General features: G+C 35.9%; 1 protein-coding gene across 1 annotated transcript in view; it reads right to left on the reverse strand.

Annotated features, from left to right (window-relative positions):
* Nucleotides 1-23,665, reverse strand: part of mapk1 (mitogen-activated protein kinase 1) — a 47,476-nt gene that overhangs the window by 17,293 nt on the left and 6,518 nt on the right. Inside the window, exon 2 of the mRNA XM_051680250.1 lies at nt 618-800. Coding sequence (XP_051536210.1) covers nt 618-800 — 183 coding nt within the window. The remainder of the gene's footprint in view (nt 1-617; nt 801-23,665) is intronic.

Genomic DNA, 23,665 nt, shown 5'->3' on the forward strand with positions numbered 1-23,665 from the left:
CCCACTTCTGTTTCAATCAGAAATACATCAACACAAAAATAAAATTGTGTTCATCTACCTGTTGTTTCCACACAAAAATACAATGCTTGCTTATATCATACAAAATTACTCTCACTGTCCACACGCCTACGGACTATTGATTCCGGTCCTAAAATTAACTCTTTACTAGAGAATTTGTCATAGTCTCAGCCTACACATTGGGAGAGGAGAGTGGTTTGTGCCAGAGTCTTTATTTTCAGTCTGAACATGAACATTTAGAAATTGAAAACTTTTTTTTTAAATGAACATAACCAATTCAGTAATCCATTTCCTACCGATTTCCAAAAGAAATCTTATTATACCTGAAGGTCAACAGACACAAGACACTGATGACATTGCATCCTGCTAGAGATGCATCAGTGGTGTGTAAGCATTAGTCTATGTGTATGTGTGGGTCTGGACATATACAAAGTCTGTGAAAATGCTTCTATTTTGCATTCAGAATGTGCACCCTCAGAACATTAATGTTAATGTTTTCAATATAGCAGAGCAAGAATTCTTGCACAAACAATTCTTGAGACATCGTGTGTGTGTATGTGTCAGTTCCTCACTTATCCAGGTCGTAACTAAAAGGATACACATCTTTCATCTGGTCGATTGTGGGGGTGCGGATGATGTCGTTGATGCCGATGATGTTCTCATGCTTGAAGCGGAGCAGGATTTTAATCTCTCGGAGTGTGCGCTGACAGTACGTCTGGTGCTCAAATGGACTGATCTTCTTTATCGCCACACGCACTTTCCTATCACGATCGTACGCTGAGCTAAAGAGAAGCAAAAGAGGAGAGAGGAAAAAAAAAAAACACATGATCAGATCAAGACACATTCAAACAGCATTTGTAACCAAACCTGCACAATAAATGCAATAATTGTATCTTTGGCTCAGTTGCAAAAGATTTCTTGGTTGATCTTCAACCAAGAAAAAAAAGTTCACAAATCAATCAAAGAACACAAGAAACCTTGTTTATCAAGTGACACAAAAAAAGAGGTCAAGTGCACAGTACAAAATGCAATATACTGTATGTAGAAAGGTGATGAAGACTCAAAGATCACTCTTTGTCCCTGTAACTTCGTCACACATGTTGGGGGGTTTATGAATGTGAAAAAATTGAAAGATGCAATCTCTTCTTAATCTTAACCATAACTTGCATCAAGTGGAGGGACAACTCTTCAGACTGCTGACACATTGTTAATGCTTAATCTGTGTCAGTTGCACCAATAAATGCACCATCTGCCCCTTTTCTTTTACACAGCAGAAACAAGGTCATCCAGCAACTTTTTTTATGGTGGTCATTTTATTGATAGCAAAGATGCAGATTAACCCGCATCACCTGTATGATGACCTCGGTTCAACCACCAGGCCATGGACTTGTCAACCAGTGTAAGGGGCCGTTCAGACCGAATGCGTTCTTGCAATAAAAAAAAAAAAAAAAAAAAAAAAAAAAAAAAAAAAAGATGCAATAGAATAAATAGGCTATGTTGAATATGACGCAGGTGTCTTCAGACATGGTGTCTAAGAAAAACAGTGGCACGGCTGTGCGAGACACTAAAAGGAATAGCGAGAGGCTGTGCAGCTGTCAAAGACATCCATCTAGTGCAGTGGTTCTCAACCCTGTTCCTGGACCCTGTTCCATTTTTTACTTGTCTGTGAGCTTGCTTGTGTGAATAATCCAATGTTATATCTTCGATGCCCAGAGTAAAATATGCAGTCCAGCAGGAAAAGCATGCAAAATTTTTTTTTGGAAATACACTCACCGACCACTTTATTAGGTACACCTGTACATCTACTTATTCAAGGGATTATTTGATCAGCCAATCGTGTGGCAGCAGTGTAATGTAAAAAAAAAAATCATGCAGATATGGGTCACGAGCTTCAGTTAATGTTCACATCAACCATCAGAATGGGGAAAAATGTGATCTCAGTGATCTAGACCATGGCATGATTGTTGGTGCCAGACGGGCTGGTTTGGGTATTTCTGTAACTGCTGATCTCCTGGGATTTTCACGCACAACAGTCTCTAGAATTTACTCAGAATGGTGTAAAAAACAAAAAAACTTCCACTGAGCGGCAGTTCAGTGGGTGAAAACGGCTTGTTAATGACAGAGGTCAGAGAAGAATGGCCAGGCTGGTCCAAGCTGACAGGAAGGTGACAGTAACCCAAATAAACACGCGTTACAATAGTGCCATGCAGAAAAGCATTTCTGAACATACAACACGTCAAACATTGAGGTGGATGGGTTACAGCAGCAGAAGACCCCTCCGGGTACCACTACTGTCAGCTTAGAACAGGAAACTGAGGCTGCAGTGGGCACAGGCACACCAAAACTGGACAGTAGACGATTGGAAAAACATTACCATGTCTGACAAATCTGGATTTCTGCTAAGGTACACAAATGGTAGGCCCACTGCAGCCTCAGTGTTCTGTTCTTGGCTGACAGAAGTGGAACCCAACATGATCTTCTGCTGTTGAGCCCATCCGCCTCAAAGTTCGACATGTTGTGCATTCAGAGATGGTATTCTGCTCACTACAGTTGTACAGAGGGATTATCGGAGTTACTGTAACCTTTCTGTCAGCTCGAACCAGTCTGGTCCTTCTCCATTGACCTCTCTCATCAACAAGGCGTTTTCGTCCACAGAACTGCCGCTCACTGGTTGTTTTTTGCTTTTCGCATCATTCTCTATAAACTCTAGAGACTGTTGGGTGTGAAAATCCCACGAGATCAGCAGTTACATCAGTTATTGAGCAAATACTCAAACCAGCCCATCTGGCACCAACAATCATGCCATGGTCTAAACCACTGAAATCACATTTTTCCCCATTCTGATGGTTGATGTGAACATTAACTGAAGGTCCTGACCCATATCTGAATGATTTTATACATTACACTGCTGCCACAAGTTTGGCTGATTAGATAATTGCATAAATAAACAGATGTACAGGTGTACCTAATAAATTGGTGAGTGTATATGTTATCGACTATTGATGATAAAATATTATACATCATCGAAAATGGGAGTATCTCAGTTTCTAATGACACCTTGTTTGAGCTTCTAGTCCACTCAGAGGCCGAGATATTCAATGAAACAATGGGGGTGGTGTATAAACTGAAAATTAGACTGAATGTCTATGGACAAGTACATCTGTGAGGGCTAAAATGTGTTGGAGCATTACCTACATTTCTTTTTTATAGTACTTGCTGCCATCTAGTAGAATAAAATAAGACTTTCTGCAGGGAGGTGGAATTAACAAAACCAGAATTACATGTTTACAAAGACAGACAAATAAAATATTATAATTATTATTATTTTTTTCTATTCATCAAAGGATTGTAAACATATACAATATTATTTATGAATAATTGGAGTCTTTGTTTTAATTCGGGGGAAGGGGGTTCAGAAAAAATGTGACCAATTTTTGGCTTAGTTCACAGTATGTGTAAACGGTGAGCTTTTAAATTTGAGTGGGAAAAATTGCAGACGGCAGCCCAAAAGTTCTTCAGAGTTGAAGAGATTAATTTTATCAATTAAATTACTGATGAAAATGTCCGTTGAAGAACTGTCGCCAATGATAATGACAACAAGATGAAAAATATGCATCATGATGATCATAAAATTATTTTAATTCAAACGTAAATGAGAAAAAATGCACAGAAAAGTCTCTAAATGTTGTAATGTAAAAGTTCTGCTGCATTAAGTTTTTACAACACAGAATCTTATACTTAAATATACTAATGTGTTTTTTTAGGAGCTCAAGGTTTACAGAAGGACAGTTTAAAAAAAAATGTGTATATTATGTTGCTAAATTTTTTATAAGTTGATGCATTTTTTTTTTTTTTTTTTTTTTTTTTTTTTTACATGAATTGAATATTTGGTTAAACTAAAATGCTTTTTTTGTTGCCTATAATTACATGCCATTTTAGTCAGAATTAAATAGACTACAATCAATGGATGATGACATATTAAAATGTAACTGACATTGTCAACAAAAACTACGACTAAATAAAAAAAAATACTGCTGTCAATTGGAATTTGGTTACTGATTTTAAAATTGTGCATTCTATTCTATTCTATCCATAAAGCTCATGACTGGAGCACTGCGTCTGTAAACTGCATATATGCGCTAAGTGGAAAGCTTAAAGGTACAGCATCTGGTTGCACACACCACACCTAAAGTGCAGAATTGTGTAGAATTTAGCAGAAATGAATAGAGACCATGACAGAGAGAGAGAATTGGAGTCGGAGGGGTATACCAAGACATCACAGAAAAGAAAAAAGGAAAAAGGCATGGTTTCCACGGAGATGGACAGGCGAGATTTTGCGGTTAGGAGTTATGAAACAGGATGTTGCCATGGTAATGAGGAGGAGGGAGGCGGAGATAGGCTGAACATGCATAGTAAATTTACACAACACTTTGACAATGCCAGATACCCTTGGTGCAACAGAGGAGGGGAAAAAAGACAAATGCTCCAATGCCGTACCATCATGCCACCAAATAATAAAGATGTATATAAATAAGATGGATGTGTGTAAAAAGCGTGCATCTTAGAATAGAAGTTGTTGTTGTATGTGAACATCTTGAGATAAATGAAGACTAGAGATCAGTACAGGGTTTCAATTCAGAGCATGAAAGACACATGATACTGAAGAAAATGTTTCTTGGGTAAACAAGTGATGAAATGGATGAAACTGAACTGTAGTTGTTCTACTGCAGAGTCAGAAATTAAAGGAGCAAAAACTTCCCTCGTAATGAATTCTTTAGCATCTGATATGTTCTATACATTATATTCTAATATAGGGACTAGTTATTCATATTAAGGCAAAAATATGCATTGATGTTGATTTAAATCTTAGGGTAAGAGGTAATAAATTCTCAATCTTGAGAAACTGTATTAACGAATTGATTAAATGTACTTTAAAAAAAAAAAAAAAAAGGATGTTACATATGACACCGAAGCCTCAAAAGCAACTATTGAGTAAGCAGCGCAATTTTCAAATAATCCCCATATTGGGGCGTGTTCTGTTTTCACGTTATCTATGACAAATGAAGCCTCACTTTCTGTCCAGAAACGTGCGCACTTCACTTTGTGTTTTGGAATATTCGAATCCAGACCATACTTTATGGGTTTATGGATGTTTATGTCCTTTTTCAAACTCAATTCAAATTACATTATGATATATCCTATCCTATAAGCAGAATACAATTATTACAGTGCCAAATACGACTCATCACTATATTATCTATGGCTTATAATTACACTGAATCATACGGACTCATATTGGCATTTACTGCCACACTTTAATATGTTAATTATATTATCAGAGGGTGAAAATCAACACATTTTGTGTTGTTAGGTTTTTATTTGTACACATCGGATTGAAACTACATCAATTAGGTGTGTTTGCTTCATCCTTCATCCGTTGCCTTGGTGCATCCTCTTGTTAATATCTGCGTTTATTTTACTAACCACCAGATGACATGGTTTTCAATACTCGCGTCAATACTCTTTTCCTGGTACAATAGAGCTGTTCAGCCCTGACATCAATTTGTAGGCAAACCCTGAAGGATAATTCGCCATGGGTTCCCTCTGGATTTTCCTATGGGTTTTTATAATGGGGGTTTTCATCTTATGAGTAAAATAAGGTCTGTGGTAAACATTACATGACGATAAGTGGACATTTTGTTCTACAACATAAATTACACACTTTCATATCTCAAACATGAATTATGAAGCCATTCTGTGTTGTTTTTGTTATTTTTAAGTATACAATTCAGTGAGACTTCAAAATTCAATAGAAGTAGACCGATAAATCGGTTTTACCGATTAATCTGTACCGATAGTTGCTTTTTGGAACTGCTTTTTTTGGTTATCGGCAAGAATCTACGCTGATAGTTTCTATTTCAAAAATATTATTTTTGTAATGCTACAACTTTTGATTGCTTTGTCGTATCAACACAATTTTTTTCTAAAATACAGGTGACATGATTGGGAACAAAACAAAAGTTTTTCGGAGCCACCTTATTTAAACCCTGAGATATATCATTTCAAATCAGACAAATAAGAAAAAAGTACATTTTTGGCTCATTTTTTGTGATTTTTCAGCAGTTTCGTAGGCTGAGACTCTCAGAATTTATCACAATCTATATCATGAAAAGTTTTTGAAAATTTTTATATAAATGATACCAAACACTTGACCCTCCTTATTTTTAATCGAGTTATAAGCCTTTAATTTTGGGTATGCCACTGAAACAGGACATCTTTAAAAACACCCTCAGAGCTTAAAGGGTTAACATGCTAAATCTTTCCAAGAGTTGTCATGATGAACTTAATTTCTGACACTGTTTTTCTGCCAGTTCAACTTATGAACATTATGATTTGGGTGAATCTTGCGAAACCTGTCTGAGTCATATTTCACTCCCGAATCACAAGACAAAAATTATATTTTGCATAAAGAAAATTAAGCCCATTTTGAGTCTTTTAAAGGGATAGTTTACCCAAAAATGAAGACGAGTAAATGATGACATAATTTTTATTTACGGGTGAACCATCCCTTTAAGATTTTTGACAAATTAAGTACACCCCCCCTCCCCCCCAAACTCTCCTTAAAGCATCCAAATAAGGTTTTTTTTAATTATTATTATATTTCTCATTAGATTCTCTTTACTGTAAAAGGGATTTTTTTCCCTGTAATACAGTATAAATTACTACCATCTAAATACAGAGAGTAACAACTAATACTACTATAATGTATAAATACTTTTATGATTGAAAAATAATTTCAAGATTTAGTAATTTATAGTAAAAAAAAAAAAAAAAAAAAAAAAGATTTTGGGGAGCCCCATGCCTAACTGTCATGATAATAATGCCACAATACCAAAAAATATGCATAACTGTCCAATAATTTTTCTTTAAGCAAATTATCATTTATTGATTCATTTTGTGGTGGAATTAGATATTTGATGAGATTTTATCATATTTCATGAGATTCACTAGGGATGGGCATTTGAGTAATTTTGTAGTTGAGTATTCTAACCCAGAGGGAAAAAAAAGAAAAAAGTAATCGATTACTCGTAAAGTAAATTGTCAGTTAAAAATATAAAGTATGACACGTACACTACTGTTAAAAAGTTTAGGGTCACTTACTCATTTTTTTTTTTTTTTTTTTTTTTTTTCACATTTTAGAATAATAGTAAATTCATCACAACTATGGAATAATAGAAATGGAAAAATGGGAATTATGTTGTGACTAAAAAAATCCAAAATAAAATCAAAACTATATTATATTTTAGCATCTTCAAAGTAGTCACACTTTGCCTAGATTTTGCAGAAATGTACTCGACATTTTCTCAACCAACTTCTTGAGGAATCACCCTGGGATGCTTTTTAAACAGTACTGAAGGAGTTCCCATCTATATGCTGGGCACTTAGTGGCTGCTTTTCTTAATTATTTGTTCCAAGTCATCCATTTCAAAAAAAAATATATTTTTTTTTTTTTTTTTTTTTAATACAATTTTAGTTTTGTAATGAAATAAACATGTTGGGACAATTATATTTTTGTCTAAGCATATGCCTTCAGATCAAAAGGTTTTTAAGATCACGAGAAACATTTCAGGCAAGTGACCCCAAACTTTTGAACGGTAGTGTATGTGAAATTTATTTAGTTTTTTTTCACAAACGTTACCAAGAATGGTTTCAAAAGATAACTTCAACATGCTTTTATTATGCTTTTCCTTTGGGGAAAAAATGAAATGAATAATATGCATAAATAATAATAATAATAAGAATAATAATAAAAATTTTTGCACTCACCCAGAGCTTACATAGAAATCAATATTGTCAGCATTAGGGTAAAGCACATATATGAACTCTGAGTCTACATAAAAATGCTATTTCAATTTGACCATTTCTCATGTTATTATTCAGAAAAACGATTGGTGAAACTATAGCTATAAATAAAATGCGATCTGCCCATGTTCAGATAATTAACACACAAACCGGTCTGATAAGCTTTGAAGTTTCTTGTACCGCTTCGCATTTCCTTTCCACCATAAAAACAGATCCTTGTCTGCTGGTATGCATGACTTCAACAAGAACCGAATACCAAGAGTAGATTTCAATACAAATCAAAATGTTACAAGTATTTCCATACTCTGCTTTGCTTGAAAGCACACAAAGACTCCATCATGTCTCCTTCTCTCATCCAACACCTCAACAACACACATCCAACAGCAACCCCAGTGGACTCGATTGTAACTGCGAGATTCGGTCCAGAGGGAAATGACAGGATAATTCAGCGTTGCCCACAGTAGGCCAATGCGCAAAGGAAAATAAATGTGCAATATTCGAGTAGTGTTTTTAAAAGTCGACTACCTGTTGCAGAACTCAAATAGTTGATTACTCATGCACATCCCTAGAGACTCACCCATTTAGATGCATTATATAGTTAGGAATTGGGTGTGTTTTATGTGTATGTGCATTTATAAGATCCCCTTTTCGCAGTTTCCTCCATTTGCTTAAAGAAAAATGACGTGTTTTCATTTAAATGTACCTTTTTGTGGGTGGAAGTGTCTTAGAACGGGGCTGTAACACCACAAGCGTGGGTAATCCTTTCCTTTCTGTTCCTAACCAAGAAAGCCTGCACATTTACAGCTGTGCAGTAAGAAGCTTTCACATTCTATAAAACAAAAAATCTTAAGAACATTTCTTAAGATTTTCTTGAATCCAGCCCCTGGTCCCTAAATATGGCTTCGGTCCCTCCTTAAATGCAAGTCAAAGATTTTTTTCTCTCATTTTATTATCCGCCAGGTACAAATCAGAAGTCTGACTGCTTAGAAAAGTAATAGCCAAGTAAAGTTTGAGGTATCATGCAATCTGAATAAACACACTTAGCAACACTTGATCACCTATTGATTATACAATAATAAAAATTGTTAGCAAATGTATTCAACTCATCAATAGGCCAAAGAGGAAGGGATCATAAATCCACCCCTTCAACATAATTGTTTTAGAATGCAATACAAAAAAGCCTATCATGAATTCTCTCAAATATCAAAACTGAAGCAGCTATATTTCCACGCTCTTGAAGCAAAGCCCTTTCATGACATTCCTTGACAAAGTCTGCAAAAATTACCTACCATGCAAATAAAAATAATCATTTTCCATTGCTTTTTTTTTTTTTTTTTTGTTCCTTCTGTTGCCTGCACCTTCTGACACTCCTCCCAGTCAGGCTGGATCGCATTACGGCCGATTGACGTCCTTGGCAGAAGAGTTACCATGGAGACTGGCACCATGGTAGAGTTTAGCATGGAGGCATGGCCCAGGCAGTAGCCACACAGCCTGCACTCAAATAGCATGTGTGTGTGTAAGTGCAGACAGGTGTGAGCGTGTACATCTATTGACTGATATATCTGTATGTACATCTGTGTGTACATGCATAAGGGTGTATAAGGGCTTTGTTCAAACTGCAGGAAAAATCTGATTTTTCTTCATTCGCGTCAGGTTACTGTACCTTAGCGTATCTCTTTAGGTAATTTAAGCCAATGTCTGTATTATTATAAGAGGTTTGCAGTGCTTTGCGTTCCCTGTAACATATAAATGACATATGGGCCAAATGATCTCTATGCCCTGTTTACCTTCCACTGTGAGAGTTTTGTAGGGCTGAATGTGTAATAAATCAGGCTGAACTCACTTTTAAAGTCATTTTTATTGAAAATTCTGTTTGTAACGATCTTCCTGCATGGCCATCATTATTGAATTAAATTCAAAGTGTCCTGTGAAGGCATTATGTTGTTCGAAGCTCAGTATGTTTTCTCATCGCAAAACCTGACGTATAACAACCGTAGCGCACAGCAAATGACAAAATGTTTTTTTTTTGATTGTTCAGACTTTAAAATTGTTAACGCACACCTAGCCATGGTCACTTGCCAGAATTGATTAGTTACAGCTATAACTGGAAGAATAAAAAAATAATGGTTAATTAGTGGCTATACACTAACTTCTAGTGGCTATAGGCGGCACTTCAGCACATAACATCCACAACAAATTACAGTTAAAATGTCTTGCATCGCCTTGCCTGACAGCGAAAGATGCATTTAATAGGTCCTGATTTCCTTCTCTCACTCTCCGTGCAAAACAAACTGAATTCCATTGTATTAGCTATGCTGATGAAAGTGGTTAGGAAATGTTTTCAGTTGCTATAGCTCACTCTGCTTGCTCTGTAATGTTATTTTGCTAGGGTTACAAACAGCGCATTAATATCGAACGGTCATTAAAACTGACTGGAACTACCTGTGCATTCAACGGTTTGAACAGCATGCACTCCAGCCAATCTGAATGGAGTATTTGAACAGACTTGTACCACGGGTCTGTTGAATGCGCAATTATTTTTCAAGTAAACATAAGGTTATGAAGTAGTTCCAGGTCTTGAATGCATAACGGCTCCATATCACTTCGCCAAATTATTTCAGTTATTTCAAAGAGCCCTACAGACTGCCACAACAAAATAACAAATTAAAACTAAAATGTTTAAAGTAAATTGCACATACAATATGATTTTCCACAAATGCCGTGGCCAATCAGACTAGGCCTTAGGTCTGTTTTCACAATGTATTAAAACAAATTCCAATATAGCTCAAATACATTGCGTTTTCAAGATGGAGGCAACCTCCACACTAATACTTCTTTGTTTGGAATAGCATTGATTTCGCTACATTTACGGCTGTAATCCACACTAGAATGCCTTTTCCACCGCTGAATACAGAGCGTTTAGAAAATGCTCTCCATTACACTATACAAGGGTTATTCAACTTCATCGACAAGTGAGCCAGATGGAAAAAATCTCCAGTGCACACTGGCCAAGCCAGGATATTTTGTTATCAAAAAGCTCCATCTAGCAGGAAATTCTGAAAAATAAAATAAAATAATAATTGGTCCATTATACTAGGGCTGCATGATTTGGACAGTCAATAAGTCATATTGCGATTATTTTGCAAAATATTGCGATTGCGATTTGAACTGCGATTATGATAGACACACACACACAAAAAAGGGGAATGTTTTTCACACTTTCAACTGCCAAAAGGCTACTGGGGGTTTTTCACACTTGAGTCCTCTTAATCAGAACCTAACTGAGACTTTTTTTTTTTATTCACCCACAAACAAATAAATAGTGAAACAAAGAAAAAACACAGTCTTCTTCATATTCAAATTGTACCCATCCACCGTGTACCTGTTTTTGTCCATTTTGTGATAGGGTCTCAGCCAACTAATCATCATCATTAGTTTTTGAAACCCAGTCAACTTGAATATTAGGGATGCTCCAATCAGGATTTTAACATCCAGTACCTCCAATTTTCTTTTCATCTAATAGTCCAGTACTGATCATTGAACTTTTTGTTCAATTAGTTGTTGCCTAGTTTTTGCTGTCAAAAATACTGTTGGTTGGTTGAATAATTAAATAAACACAAAATATTCAATTTTACGCTTTAGGCCTTAAAACAAGTAGGCTTATACAAACTATTCTCTACTGTACATAAGATAGTTCTAAAGAATGAGGCTTAATGTCAAACTGAAGTTGAACATTGGTGTAATTAAACAAAGTTTTGGTTAGTTTGTCAACATTAAATTTAATTATTTGTATTCATTATTTTAGTATATTTCATTTAACTATGCATTATATTATTGTATCTAAATATTTTATATAGATTTATTATATGTACGTAACTTCCTTTTCATTTAGTTGGATATTGGTAATATTAGTTCCGCTTTCACTTGTTGCCGCTGGGAATGTAATAAGGGCGACACGCTCTCTCGTGAGGTAAAATAAATGACAGGAGAATGGAGGAAGAGCACATGTTTCTGGAATCTACAGGGGCTACTGTTAATGCTGTTTGCGCAGCAATCACTTATTAAAGATGTTTGAATTATACCCCATCTTGTATTCTGCGTTATTATTATGATATCTGTGCCTGGCGGAGACTGAGATGCTGCTAATGCAGATGATAATAAAAACTGCTTCACGCAGGACGCAGCGGTTTAGTGTAAATAAAACGCTTAGTGCATGTAAGCATACGGAACTGAACTCTGAGCACTTCTGTTACTCTAAGCATGAGATGGAGTTGTGGAGCACAGAACTGCTCTGAAAACACTGTAATAATGCTTCAACTTAATATAGACTAGACAGAGCAGCGCAAATAAACTTTGAAGCGAGCAGACTATTTATTTAATTAAATCGCAGCCTTTTGCGATTTAATAATCGCACAAGGTCATATCGCGATTTTGATTTTATTTCGATTAATTGTGCAGCCCTAGTCCATTACAGAGAGAGTAAATCAGACTGATACCATTTTTTTTATTATTGAACAGTGTAATCTTTGACTGTTGCACCGCGTTGCGCTATTTCTTCAGTATCTCACGCAGGACCAGCACAAACCATGTCAATTTAAAAAAGAACTTCACGTTTCAAAACGTATGTCGAGACACCGGTTTGGTTTCATTCATTGCACTGCGTCTAGCTTGTTTTTAGCACAGGTTTCACAAAGATTCAAAGTTCTGAACAAGTTCAGGCTGCAAAGAGGTGATTGTTAAATTTGTAACATTATACCAGATTGTTCTGCACTAAGCAAAGTTTAACGCTTGATAAAGGGTAAGGCAATGTTTTTTTTCCATCTACTCTAGTGTACCGAGGGGCTGCCGTGCCTTGTTGAAACTGTGTGTGTGTGTGTGTGTGTGTGTACTGTTACTATACTGTTACAAATGTTGCCTACAATTCTTACATAATATATAGCCGATTGCAACAGTACTTGCTAGGAGAAGAAATTATAAAGAAAGCAATTACAGATTCGGGTCGGGCTTAAAATCTCACTGTACCATTCAGGCCAGGACATGTTTCATTTTAAGGCCCATGCAGAGCTCTAGTGCTCCTGCACGAGACACTTCAAAATCATAAGACAGTCTCGGGTACGGGACGTGTTTCATTTTAAGGCCCGTGCAGACCTCTAGCGCTCCTGCACGAGAGGCTTCAAAATCATCAAGACATGGCGCGACATCCATCTAGCGCAAGTTTAAATAAGTGAACATTTGAAAAAACAGCATGAATAGCCACAAAACTGAAAATTTAAAACGGGCCAGATTTGGCCCGCAGGCCGCAAATGGAGTTCTCAAGCAAAAACGGATTAGTGTGGATGTGGCTAAAGTCTGAAATTTCTGCGTCACTAGCTACAACAAACATAATTGCAAAAAAAAAAAAAAAAAAAAAAAAAAAAAGGTTTTCGGATAACTGCCCATCAACCAACAGATGCTTTCCTTGTCCTTGACTCTGCATATTGAGGTAAGATACGAGAAAGAATTTTAACATCGACTCCGATATTACAAACATCAGCTTTAACTAACTGCAGTAAGCATTTCTTTAAATGTCTAGAAATCAGCTTTGTTCATGTCAAGTTTTGCTAGAAAATTCTCAGAGATCATGGGGCCCTACGAATATCCAAATGTTGGCTTGATCAAAACTCAACCTATACACCATGATGGGTTTGTTACAACTTCATTCAGATACCCCAGTTTCCAGATGTCAAACAAACAACACACTAGTTTGTTCAGCCTGTAAACTTATTTTAAAATAAGGTTGAAGGATTTCTATGGTACTTTTTCAAATGGACTGCTGCATGTGAAAGTTCTGAACGTTCCAAGTTCCAGACGCTTGATTGTGTAATACAAAAATAGATTTGTACAAGCTTGTCATTTCATTTGATTCAAAAAGACTACATTGTTGGGCAGTTTTTCATAGTGGATAATCAACACTGTCATCAATAAAATTAGATTTTTACATTGGCAAACCATGAATCAAGCACTTCAGATCTAATATTTAAATAATTATACAAATTCGCTCTGCTTTTGTTAAATGAATAAGGCCCAATATGCTTTCGCAATGCATAAAATGCCCAACCCCCACCCCTCCCAGAAATACAAATACCGACGACGCGAATTCAACCTGCACCCACACTCAAGTGGACAAACCATCATTATCGTAATTATTCACAGATAATAAAGAGGTGCTATTTGAAATGAGGGCACACAAAACCTCAATTTACTCAAGCTATAGATACATAACAGCCATACAGAGATACGCTTGAATTCAAAACCTGAATGACACATTTAATGGTCTAAGCTTCAGGAAACTCTCACCCTCCAACATTGAAAGAAAATTATTTTAATTACCTAATAAGCAGAAAAACTGCAATTAGAGATGCATAATATTATTTGTACTATCAGTAACATTTTGGGACAGCTTAAAAGTTCAATTGCTCATGTCATACGTTTATGTTTTTACACTTAAAGGGATAGTACAGTCAAAAATAAAAATACTGTCATCATTTACTCACCCTCATGTGTTCTAAATCTGTTTGACTTACTTCCGTGGAGCACAAAAGGAGATTTTACGAAGTTTGGCTTCACTCACCATTCACTTTCATTGCATCTTATTTACATTCAATGAAAGTGAATGGTGACTGAGGCTAACATTCTGCTTAACATCTCCTTTTGTTTTCCACATAAGAACGGATGATAAATTGGTTTGGAATAACATGATGAAGGTGACAGAAATGCAAACTGACTTTTCTAAACAGATGTTTACAAATCATAAATATGATCCTACGGCAAGGGCAAACTGTCTGTGGAGTATGTGCTGCAAAAGTGCATTAGCAATTCGCTTTTTTCAACATCGCACGTGACACTAAAAGTGCATAAAAGACACGAGCTACAGTGTGTAAGACAAGGTGGTGGTAAATCAAACAGAGAACTCAGATGTTTTAAAGATAATGGTTTCAAATATCTATTACTTGCAAATGTATGGCCTAATCGCATGCAAAATCAAATGAACATTTTGATAATGTATCGAAATTGATTTAGGAATATCAGGCTACACTTTTCAAGGCTTCCATGGACATTGCAAGGGTAAAAAAAAAAAAAAAAAAAAAGGGGTAATGCTAGGGCAAGGGTAATCACATAATTTCACAAATGATATTAAACCAGAAGCTACGTACAGCTCTTCTGACATTATTCAAAGCAGGTTTGTAACAAATTACACAAATTATTTTAAAGTGCTACTACTTATATTTTAAGGTAGCGCAATATGTTATAAAGATGATGTTAGAAAATTAAAACAATGTTTAACTCAAAGTAGCAATTAAATCAGTTGGTGCAGTTAGCAACAAAAATCCAAATAAAACTGAAAACTGGCAACAAAATGCCTATGAGCAAAGATGTTTCACACAAATCAATGCATGTCCACCAACCCAAAGTAATATTCTGGGTTCAATATAAGTTATGCTAATTTAACAACATTTTTACAATAATTATATTACAAGAATAATTATTCTCATCCTTTTCTTAAAAATAAATCAAAAATCAAGGTTAAAGTGAGGCACTTACAATGGAAATGAATGGGGCCAATTTTTGGAGGCTTTTAAGGCAGAAATGTGAAGCTTATATTTGATAAAAGCACTTACATTAATTCTTCTGTTAAAACTCATGAATTGGGCTTTAAAGTTGTTTAAAGTTTAGTTTTTACGGTCGTTTCAGGGTTTACACCGTAATGTTATAGCACCGAATTTTAAAATTAGATATAACTTGACTTGAAAAGGTTAGTAAGCATTTTTAAGACTAAAATCATGTTAACATGCCTATTGTTTACATCTTGTGGCTATACTTTTGAAACAGTCCGTATTTTAACGTTTAAGGATTGGCCCCATTCACTTTCATTGTAAGTGCCTCACTTGAACCCGAATTTATACATTTCTTTTTCTTTTTCAAAACATAGGAGGGACAAGTCAAAATAAATGTTTGTGGTAATTAGGGATGGGCATTTTGGTCATTTTGTGTACTCGAGTACTCAAAGTAATTACTCAAGTATTTGGGGTGAGGGTGCATGGACATGTACATATACAGTTGCAATCGAAATTATTCAAACCCCCCCACCCCAAGACAGTAAGGATTTACAAAGGTAAGCTTTTCTGATGACCCAGAATTTTTAAACTTTACATCTATATCAGTTGAGTGACACATTCAAAGTCATAGTGTGAATATATAACATAATATTTCTAAATAGCAGGATTTTTTAAGAATACAACCATGTCATAATTATTCAACCCCTATTGCATGTAGCTGTTTCTTAAATATGTAAGGCTACACAAGTACTTGTTTTAAAACAAAATTAAGTCATCAATCTGCAATGCCACTTATTTAAGTTTTAAAATTTAAGTTTAGCATTGTAAGCAAAAATGTATTTCTATGCAAAAAATGCAATTAAAAAGCTGTCTCAAAAGCTAATAGAGGAGATTATTTCATTACACAAGGTTATGACTAAAAGTACATTTCCAAGGCACTTCTATTTCCAATAGACAAAGCTGGCAGCACCATTCATACATTTTTTTAAATATGGTACAACAGCAACCTTATTGGGGTGTGGAAGAAAGCAAAACTTCACCAAGGGAAATGTTGACTCCAGCTGACTGAATATTCAAGAAGTAATTAAGAAAGACCTGTGGAGTCCTGGAAGAAGGTTTTATAGACATATGACACTAAACTGAAAATGAGTTTTAGACCCATGTGTCAGCAGTACGTCTGGAGTAAGATGACAAGGTGATGACAAGAACGACACCATCCCCAAGGTCAAGCATGGAGGTGGGGCAGTCAGGATATGGGGGTGTTTTGCGGCTGCAGGAAACGGCTATCCTGACTATGTGACTGACACCATGGATTCTTTCAGGTATCAGGCCATTTTGGCATGAAAAATGTGATGCATTCAGTGTGTAAATTGAAGCTCGGTGATCACTGGACTTTCCAGCAAGACAATAACACTAAGGATACATCCAAGTTGTCCAAAATCTGGTTCAGGGATAGGTCGTGGAATGTCCTTAAATGGCCCTTTCAGTCCATCATTAAAATCCCATTGCAAACCTTTGTTGGGATTTCAAGGAAGCAGTGGCAGCACAGAAACCAAAGAATGTCAATGAGCTGGAAGCTTTTGCTCATGAGAAATGTGTAAAAATTCTAATAGAGAGGTGTCCGAAGCCTGAGAACACTTACCTGAAACATTTATTTGCTGTTATTAAGGATAAAGGATGCTCCACAAATGATTGACTTTGGGGGTTGAATATTTTTGACATGACATTTGTGGAGAGAATTAGTTATTTTTTTATTTTAAAATTTGGGTAAACTGAACTCTTTGTTCTCAAAATCACTCAAATGTGTATTAAATACTTACTTTGACTGTTTACTGAGGTTTTAGTTGATGTGTTTTAATTCACATCACCAGAATGTATTGCTGGTCAGGGGGGTTGAATAATTTTGATTGCAACTCTACAGTATAGTATGTACATATATATTATACATCTTTGGCTGCTGCATTACGTGTCATTGTTCCAGTGTCTATTCATTATTATAGGCTGTTATAAAGTAGTCTGTTACAATAAGTACAAAAGAGGGCATAATCAAAATATAATGCAAGATATTTTGTCATTATGTGAAGACTCACTGGCCAATTAATTGAAACAATGTTCAGAACGCGTCTCTGTTCTTCCTTCAGGTTACCGTAATAAGATTAGTAGTAATGCACCTCTATTTCTGAACAGTGTATCTGCAAACCGTGGTTGGCGTGACTGGAGACGCCATAACCATCGCGTTTTTAAATGCCGTGTTAAGTTGAAAATAGTTTTGAAGACCTTGCATTCTGTTACATTCTGCTGTGCTTCATCTAAATGTTTAAATGAAAGATTTCTCCTCATGTGTGCACGCTTCTCTAGAGTTTAGAGTGCTATCTTTGCCCCGGACAGAAAGTCATGGTGCTCTCTGTGGAAATTTGTTGCTGTGATGATTCATGCTTCCTCCCATTTAACTCGGAATTTTAAACTTCATGCAATGGAACGCCACTTTATGTTGGACTTACAACACGTGCGAAAATCTTCAGCTCTGATTACACTGAGATGCAGGTGTATCACGCAAACATGTCAGTACAGAGGGAGATTTACAGTCAATAATAAACCGTCACTTTTATTAAATAATATACAGTTGAAGTCAGAAGTTTACATACACCTTAGCCAAATCCATTTAAACTTTTTCACAATTCCTGACATTTAATAGTAGAAAACATTCCCTGTCTTAGGTCAGTTAGGATCTCTACTTTATTTTAAGAATGTGAAATGTCAGAATAATAGTAGAGAGAATGATTTATTTCAGCTTTTATTTGTATCATAACATTTCCAGTGGGTCAGAAGTTTACATGCGATTTTTTAGTATTTGGTAGCATTGCCTTTAAATTGTTTGGGTCAAACATTTTGGGTAGCCTTCCACATGCTTCTCACAATAAGTTGCTGGTATTTTGGCCCATTCCTCCAGACAGAACTGGTGTAACTGAGTCAGGTTTGTAGGCCTCCTTGCTCGCCCATGCTTTTTCAGTTCTGCCCACAAATCAATCAAAAAATCAGATTGAGGTCAGGGCTTTGTGATGGCCACTCCAATACCTTGACTTTGTTGTCCTTAAGCCATTTTGCCACAAATTTGGAGGTATGCTTGGGGTCATAGTCCATTTGGAAGACCCATTTGCGACTGAGCTTTAACTTCCTGGCTGATGTCTTGAGATGTTGCTTCAATATATCCACATAATTTTCCTTCCTCATGATGCCAACTATTTCTTGAAGTGCACCAGTCCCTCTGCCACCCCCATGCTTCGCGGTTGGGATGGTGTTCTTCAGCTTGCAAGCCTCACCCTTTTTTCTCCAAACATAACGATGGTCATTATGGCCAAAAGTTAAATTTTTGTTCCATCAGACCAAAAAGTAATTTCTCCAAAAAGTAAGATCTTTGTCCTCATGTGCACTTGCAAACTGTACTCTGGCTTTTTTATGGTGGTTTTGGAGCAGTGGCTTCTTACTTGCGGAGTAGCCTTTCAGGTTATGAATACCTGTTTCATCCAGCATCTTCACAAGGTCCTTTGCTGTTGTTCTGGGATTGATTTGCACTTTTTGCACCAAACTACGTTCATCTCTAAGAGACAAAATGCGTCTCCTTCCTGGGTGGTATGATGGCTGCGTGGTCCCATTGTGTTTATACTTGCGTACTATTGTTTGTACAGATGAACGTGGTACCTTTTAGGCATTTGGAAACTGCTCAAGGATACAACAGACATGTGGAGGTCCACAATTTGTTTTCTGAGGTCTTTGCTGATGTCTTTTGATTTTCCCATGATGTCAAGCAAAGAAGCACTGAGTTTAAAGGTAGGCCTTAAAATACATCCACAAGTACACCTCCAATTCAGTACACCTCCTATCAGAAGCTAATTGGCTAATTGTCTAAAGGCTTAACATAATATTCTGGAATATTCCAAGCTGCTTGAAGGCACAGTTAATTTGGTATATGTAAACTTCTGACCCACTGGAATTGTAGTATAGTCAAGTAAAAGTGAATCAGTCTGTCTGTAAACAATTGTTGGAAAAATTACTTGAGTCATGCACAAAGTAGATGTCCTAAACGACTTGCCAAAACTATAGTTTGCTTATATTAAATCTGTGGAGTGATTAAAAAATGACTTTTAATGACTTCAACCTAAGTGCATGTAAACTTCAGACTTCAACTGTACATGAGTCAAAGTTTCTACATTACCAGGGCTCCAGACTGCGACTAAAATGGTTGCAAATGCGACCAAAAAGAATTTATTGCGACTATAATTTAAAATCTAGTCAGTCGGGTTGTGTGCGTTCATATGCGGTTTCATCAGATATCATCTTGTGAGTTACTGAATACATCCACAGAGCGTGCACCAGTGTGTCTCGCGTGCTTTTCACCCGTTCTCTTGTGGTGATGAACTTGCTGCACCGCACGCAACAACAAACCCAGCACGAGAGAATCATGACCAAATTATTCTTTTGAACCGGATCTTTTTCATGAATCACCCAAAAGAACTGAGGGTTTGAACTCAGGAGCTCAGGTTAGTTTGAATCAGATTCACTTTCTCAGCGAATCAGCCGTCAGTAAGCTCACAACCTGGAGTGCAGACATTTCAAAATAAGAGACCCATGTGTATTTCGGGCTTCTTTATAATTAAAAGTCCCGTATTGCGTACCACTTTTTTTCCTTCTTCTGGTAATTATTGATTGGGATTGGAGTAGCACAATAAACTGCATCTGGGATTTCATTCAATTTGCACTCTTGTAGTCTCTGTGTCATCTGGTAACAGTAAAAGACTAAGGCAATATAGTAAAAACTATTTATACACACTACCGGTCAAAAGTTTTGAAACACTTGACTGAAATGTTTCTCATGATCTTAAAAATCTTTTGATCTGAAGGCGTATGCTTAAATGTTTGAAATTAGTTTTGTACACAAAAATATAATTGTGCCACCATATTAATTTATTTCATTATAAAACTACAATTTAATAAAAATAAAAGGTTTTTGAAATTGATAACTTGGACCAAATAATAAAGAAAAGCAGCCAATAAGTGCCCAGCATAGATGGGAACTCCTTCAATACTGTTTAAAAAGCAACCCAGGGTGATACCTCAAGAAGTTGTTTGAGAAAATGTCAAGAGTACATGTCTGCAAATTCTAGGCAAAGGGTGACTACTTTGAAGATGCTAAAAGATAACACAGTTTTGATTTATTTTGGATTTTGTTTAGTCACAACATAATTCCCATAGTTCCATTTATGTTATTCCATAGTTTTGATGACTTCACTATTATTCTAAAATGTGAAAAAAATTATAATAAAGAATGAGTGTTTCAAAACTTTTGACCGGTAGTGTATATATACATACATATACACACACACACACACACACATATACACTACCGTTCAAAAGTTTAGGGTCACTTATTCTTTCTTTTTTTTACATTTTAGAATAATAGTGGCACAATTATATTTTTGTCTACAAAACTAATTTCAAACTTTTAAGCAAACGCCTTCAGATCAAAAGATTTTTAAGATCATGAGAAACATTTCAGTCAAGTGACCCCAAACTTTTGAACAGTAGTGTATATACATACACACATATATATATATATATATATATATAGTGTATATATATATATATATATATATATATATATATATATATATATATATATATATATATATATATATATATATATATATAATGTATGTGTATCTCTCTCAAGCTTTTGACTCTTAGGACAACTGAGGGACTTGTTCACAACTATTACACAAGGTGAAAACATTCATTGATGCTCAAGAAGACAACAAACTACTATATGCATACTATACTTTGTTATTATCTGTAATGTAGATTGTGAAGGGCAGTATTAAATAAAATAAAATCTTTTATCTCTTATATTTGTTTAAATTATGAAACGGGTGTGAACATTTATGAGACAAAAGGGAATGCAAACTTATCTTCTCAACTATATACTTTATACTGTTTATTAAACCTCAGATTGTACAAACCTATTTTTATTGCATAATGTGTATTCTATATTGTGTGTATTGTATACTGTATATTTATATTATTATTTGTATACTGTGTTGTGTAATTATGTGTATATTAGATATGTAAATTGTGATGTGTAAATGGGTTTATTGTAAATTGGTATATGTCTCATCTATGTCTCATCACTGTCATGACTGCTATGTTGCTCGGAACTGCACCCAAGACTTTCACCCACTATTGCACTTGTGTATATGGTTGTGTGACAATAAAAGTGAAGTATAAGTAAGTTAATGGGTTTCCTTTTCTTCTGCTTTCTATATTGTTTCTGAACAGCAACCTTAATCAAGCAATTCTGTGATTTGGTGACTAAAAACAGCGATTTGGCTTCTTAATGTTTTAGTTTAGGAGCCAATGGCTCCTTAGTCATTTTTTTAGTCTGGAGCCCTGATTACAGTATATGACAATAAAACTTGTTTAGCAAATGTTTGCAGAGACAGATGTTTAAAACACAGTGTATTAAACCTTTTTTGATAATCATAAACCTGTAGAACAAACGCTAGCATTGCAGCATCGTTCATCATTTTGGTTGCTATGGGACGTCTCATTGTCAATCAAGGTACCGCTGAAAATCACACAATCAATCTCAAAAGTAAAAGGCCCATCTTTGACACGTTTGTGTATAGTTGTCAGGAAGTTGTCACTGAATTTCAAATTCAGTGAAAAGTCATGCCAAGCATTTTCATTATCATGATCAATCATTGCTGTCACTTCCAAGTACTCGGGTACTCGTGCCCATCCCTTGTGGTAATCAACAGTATGTCACAAATGCTCTCGATTGAATTCAACTTGTATTGAACCTGGAATATTCCTTTAAGAAATACATCAGATTTCCTTAAGCATTAAGACTACGGGATGCCTGAGGCATTGAAAACTTTCTGAAACACAGGCAGGGTCATGCCCCCAATGAGAACAATAAAAGGAACTGTAACTGGCAGTCAAACCTGCAACATTCCTTTTCTTGGTCGAGAGGCGATGCCTACAGAGCCACTTCTGCAATAATATGACACCACACTAGTGTCGCAATACTGCTGAGGACTTAACCGCCAATTAATATCTATTGCATCCAAAGAATTCATTAACATACCAATCTTCCCAGTCTTCAGATGTCGCAAGTTGTTTCTGAGAGTTCCAGTGCCCTAGGATTGGCCACATTATGCCGACTCACTGACAAGCACAACCTCCTATCAGACATTTTTGCATCGGCTCCAGCGTGTTTACCGTCCCTTGTGGTGTGACCAGAAGATCCCCCGTTGAAACTAGGAAGTAATCGCGTTCACATAATCAGTGATGAGCACGACTGTGAGGTTGCATTTTTTCCCTGTAACATTACATTTTTATTCCACTGATGGTTAAGTTTAGGGTTGGGTTTTGAGTTTGGGGGTACAGTTAATAAAACATGCATTCCTTTTCACTGTATTACAGCCTGTACAGCTGAAAACAACTTGCTTTTGGTGCCCTTCTGTGAACTTTTCACCCTGAAAATGTAGCTCACATGTGCCCATATGCCCAAAAACACTTACCACTTTGGCCACTGGGGGCAGTGTTTCGAATTTTGGTAAGCAAAGACAGATTTTAGCTAAAGAAATGTCGACCTACTGTTTCCGATTTCACTGTGAGATCAGTCTGAACAAATCATAGATACTACTGATTCCTCCATCAAGCAGTATTGGAGCTTGTAATAGATGTATCTTTTATTTTTAAAAGCATCTCTGCAGTGTATGATGCTCTCATATAGGGCCTTATTCATGAAACTTGAGCAGAACAAATGTGTGTGAAAATGCATTCTTATGTAAACTGTACCATTAATTAAACAGGAACATTTGCGTAAAACCGTTCTACTAACGATTTACACACATTTTTTCTGATTCTTTTCATGAATAAGGCTCACGTTTAACTGGTTGCCAGTACATCACAACTGTCTTTGAAAGTGACAACAGAACAATTCATAACTGTTTTCAAGTCAAATAAATGTTAGCAATTCACAATTAATGTAAATTGAATATAATTTTACAGTGTGGGGCATTAAATGCAGCATAGGCCTAACTTGTAAAAGTGTGGCAAGGGGTACTTTAAAAATAAATATCAGTGATCAGATCGGTATCCTCCAATTACAGTGTTAAAATATCTGTGAA

Source organism: Myxocyprinus asiaticus, chromosome 3 (assembly GCF_019703515.2).
Source record: "Myxocyprinus asiaticus isolate MX2 ecotype Aquarium Trade chromosome 3, UBuf_Myxa_2, whole genome shotgun sequence".
Taxonomy (NCBI): Eukaryota; Metazoa; Chordata; class Actinopteri; order Cypriniformes; family Catostomidae; genus Myxocyprinus; species Myxocyprinus asiaticus.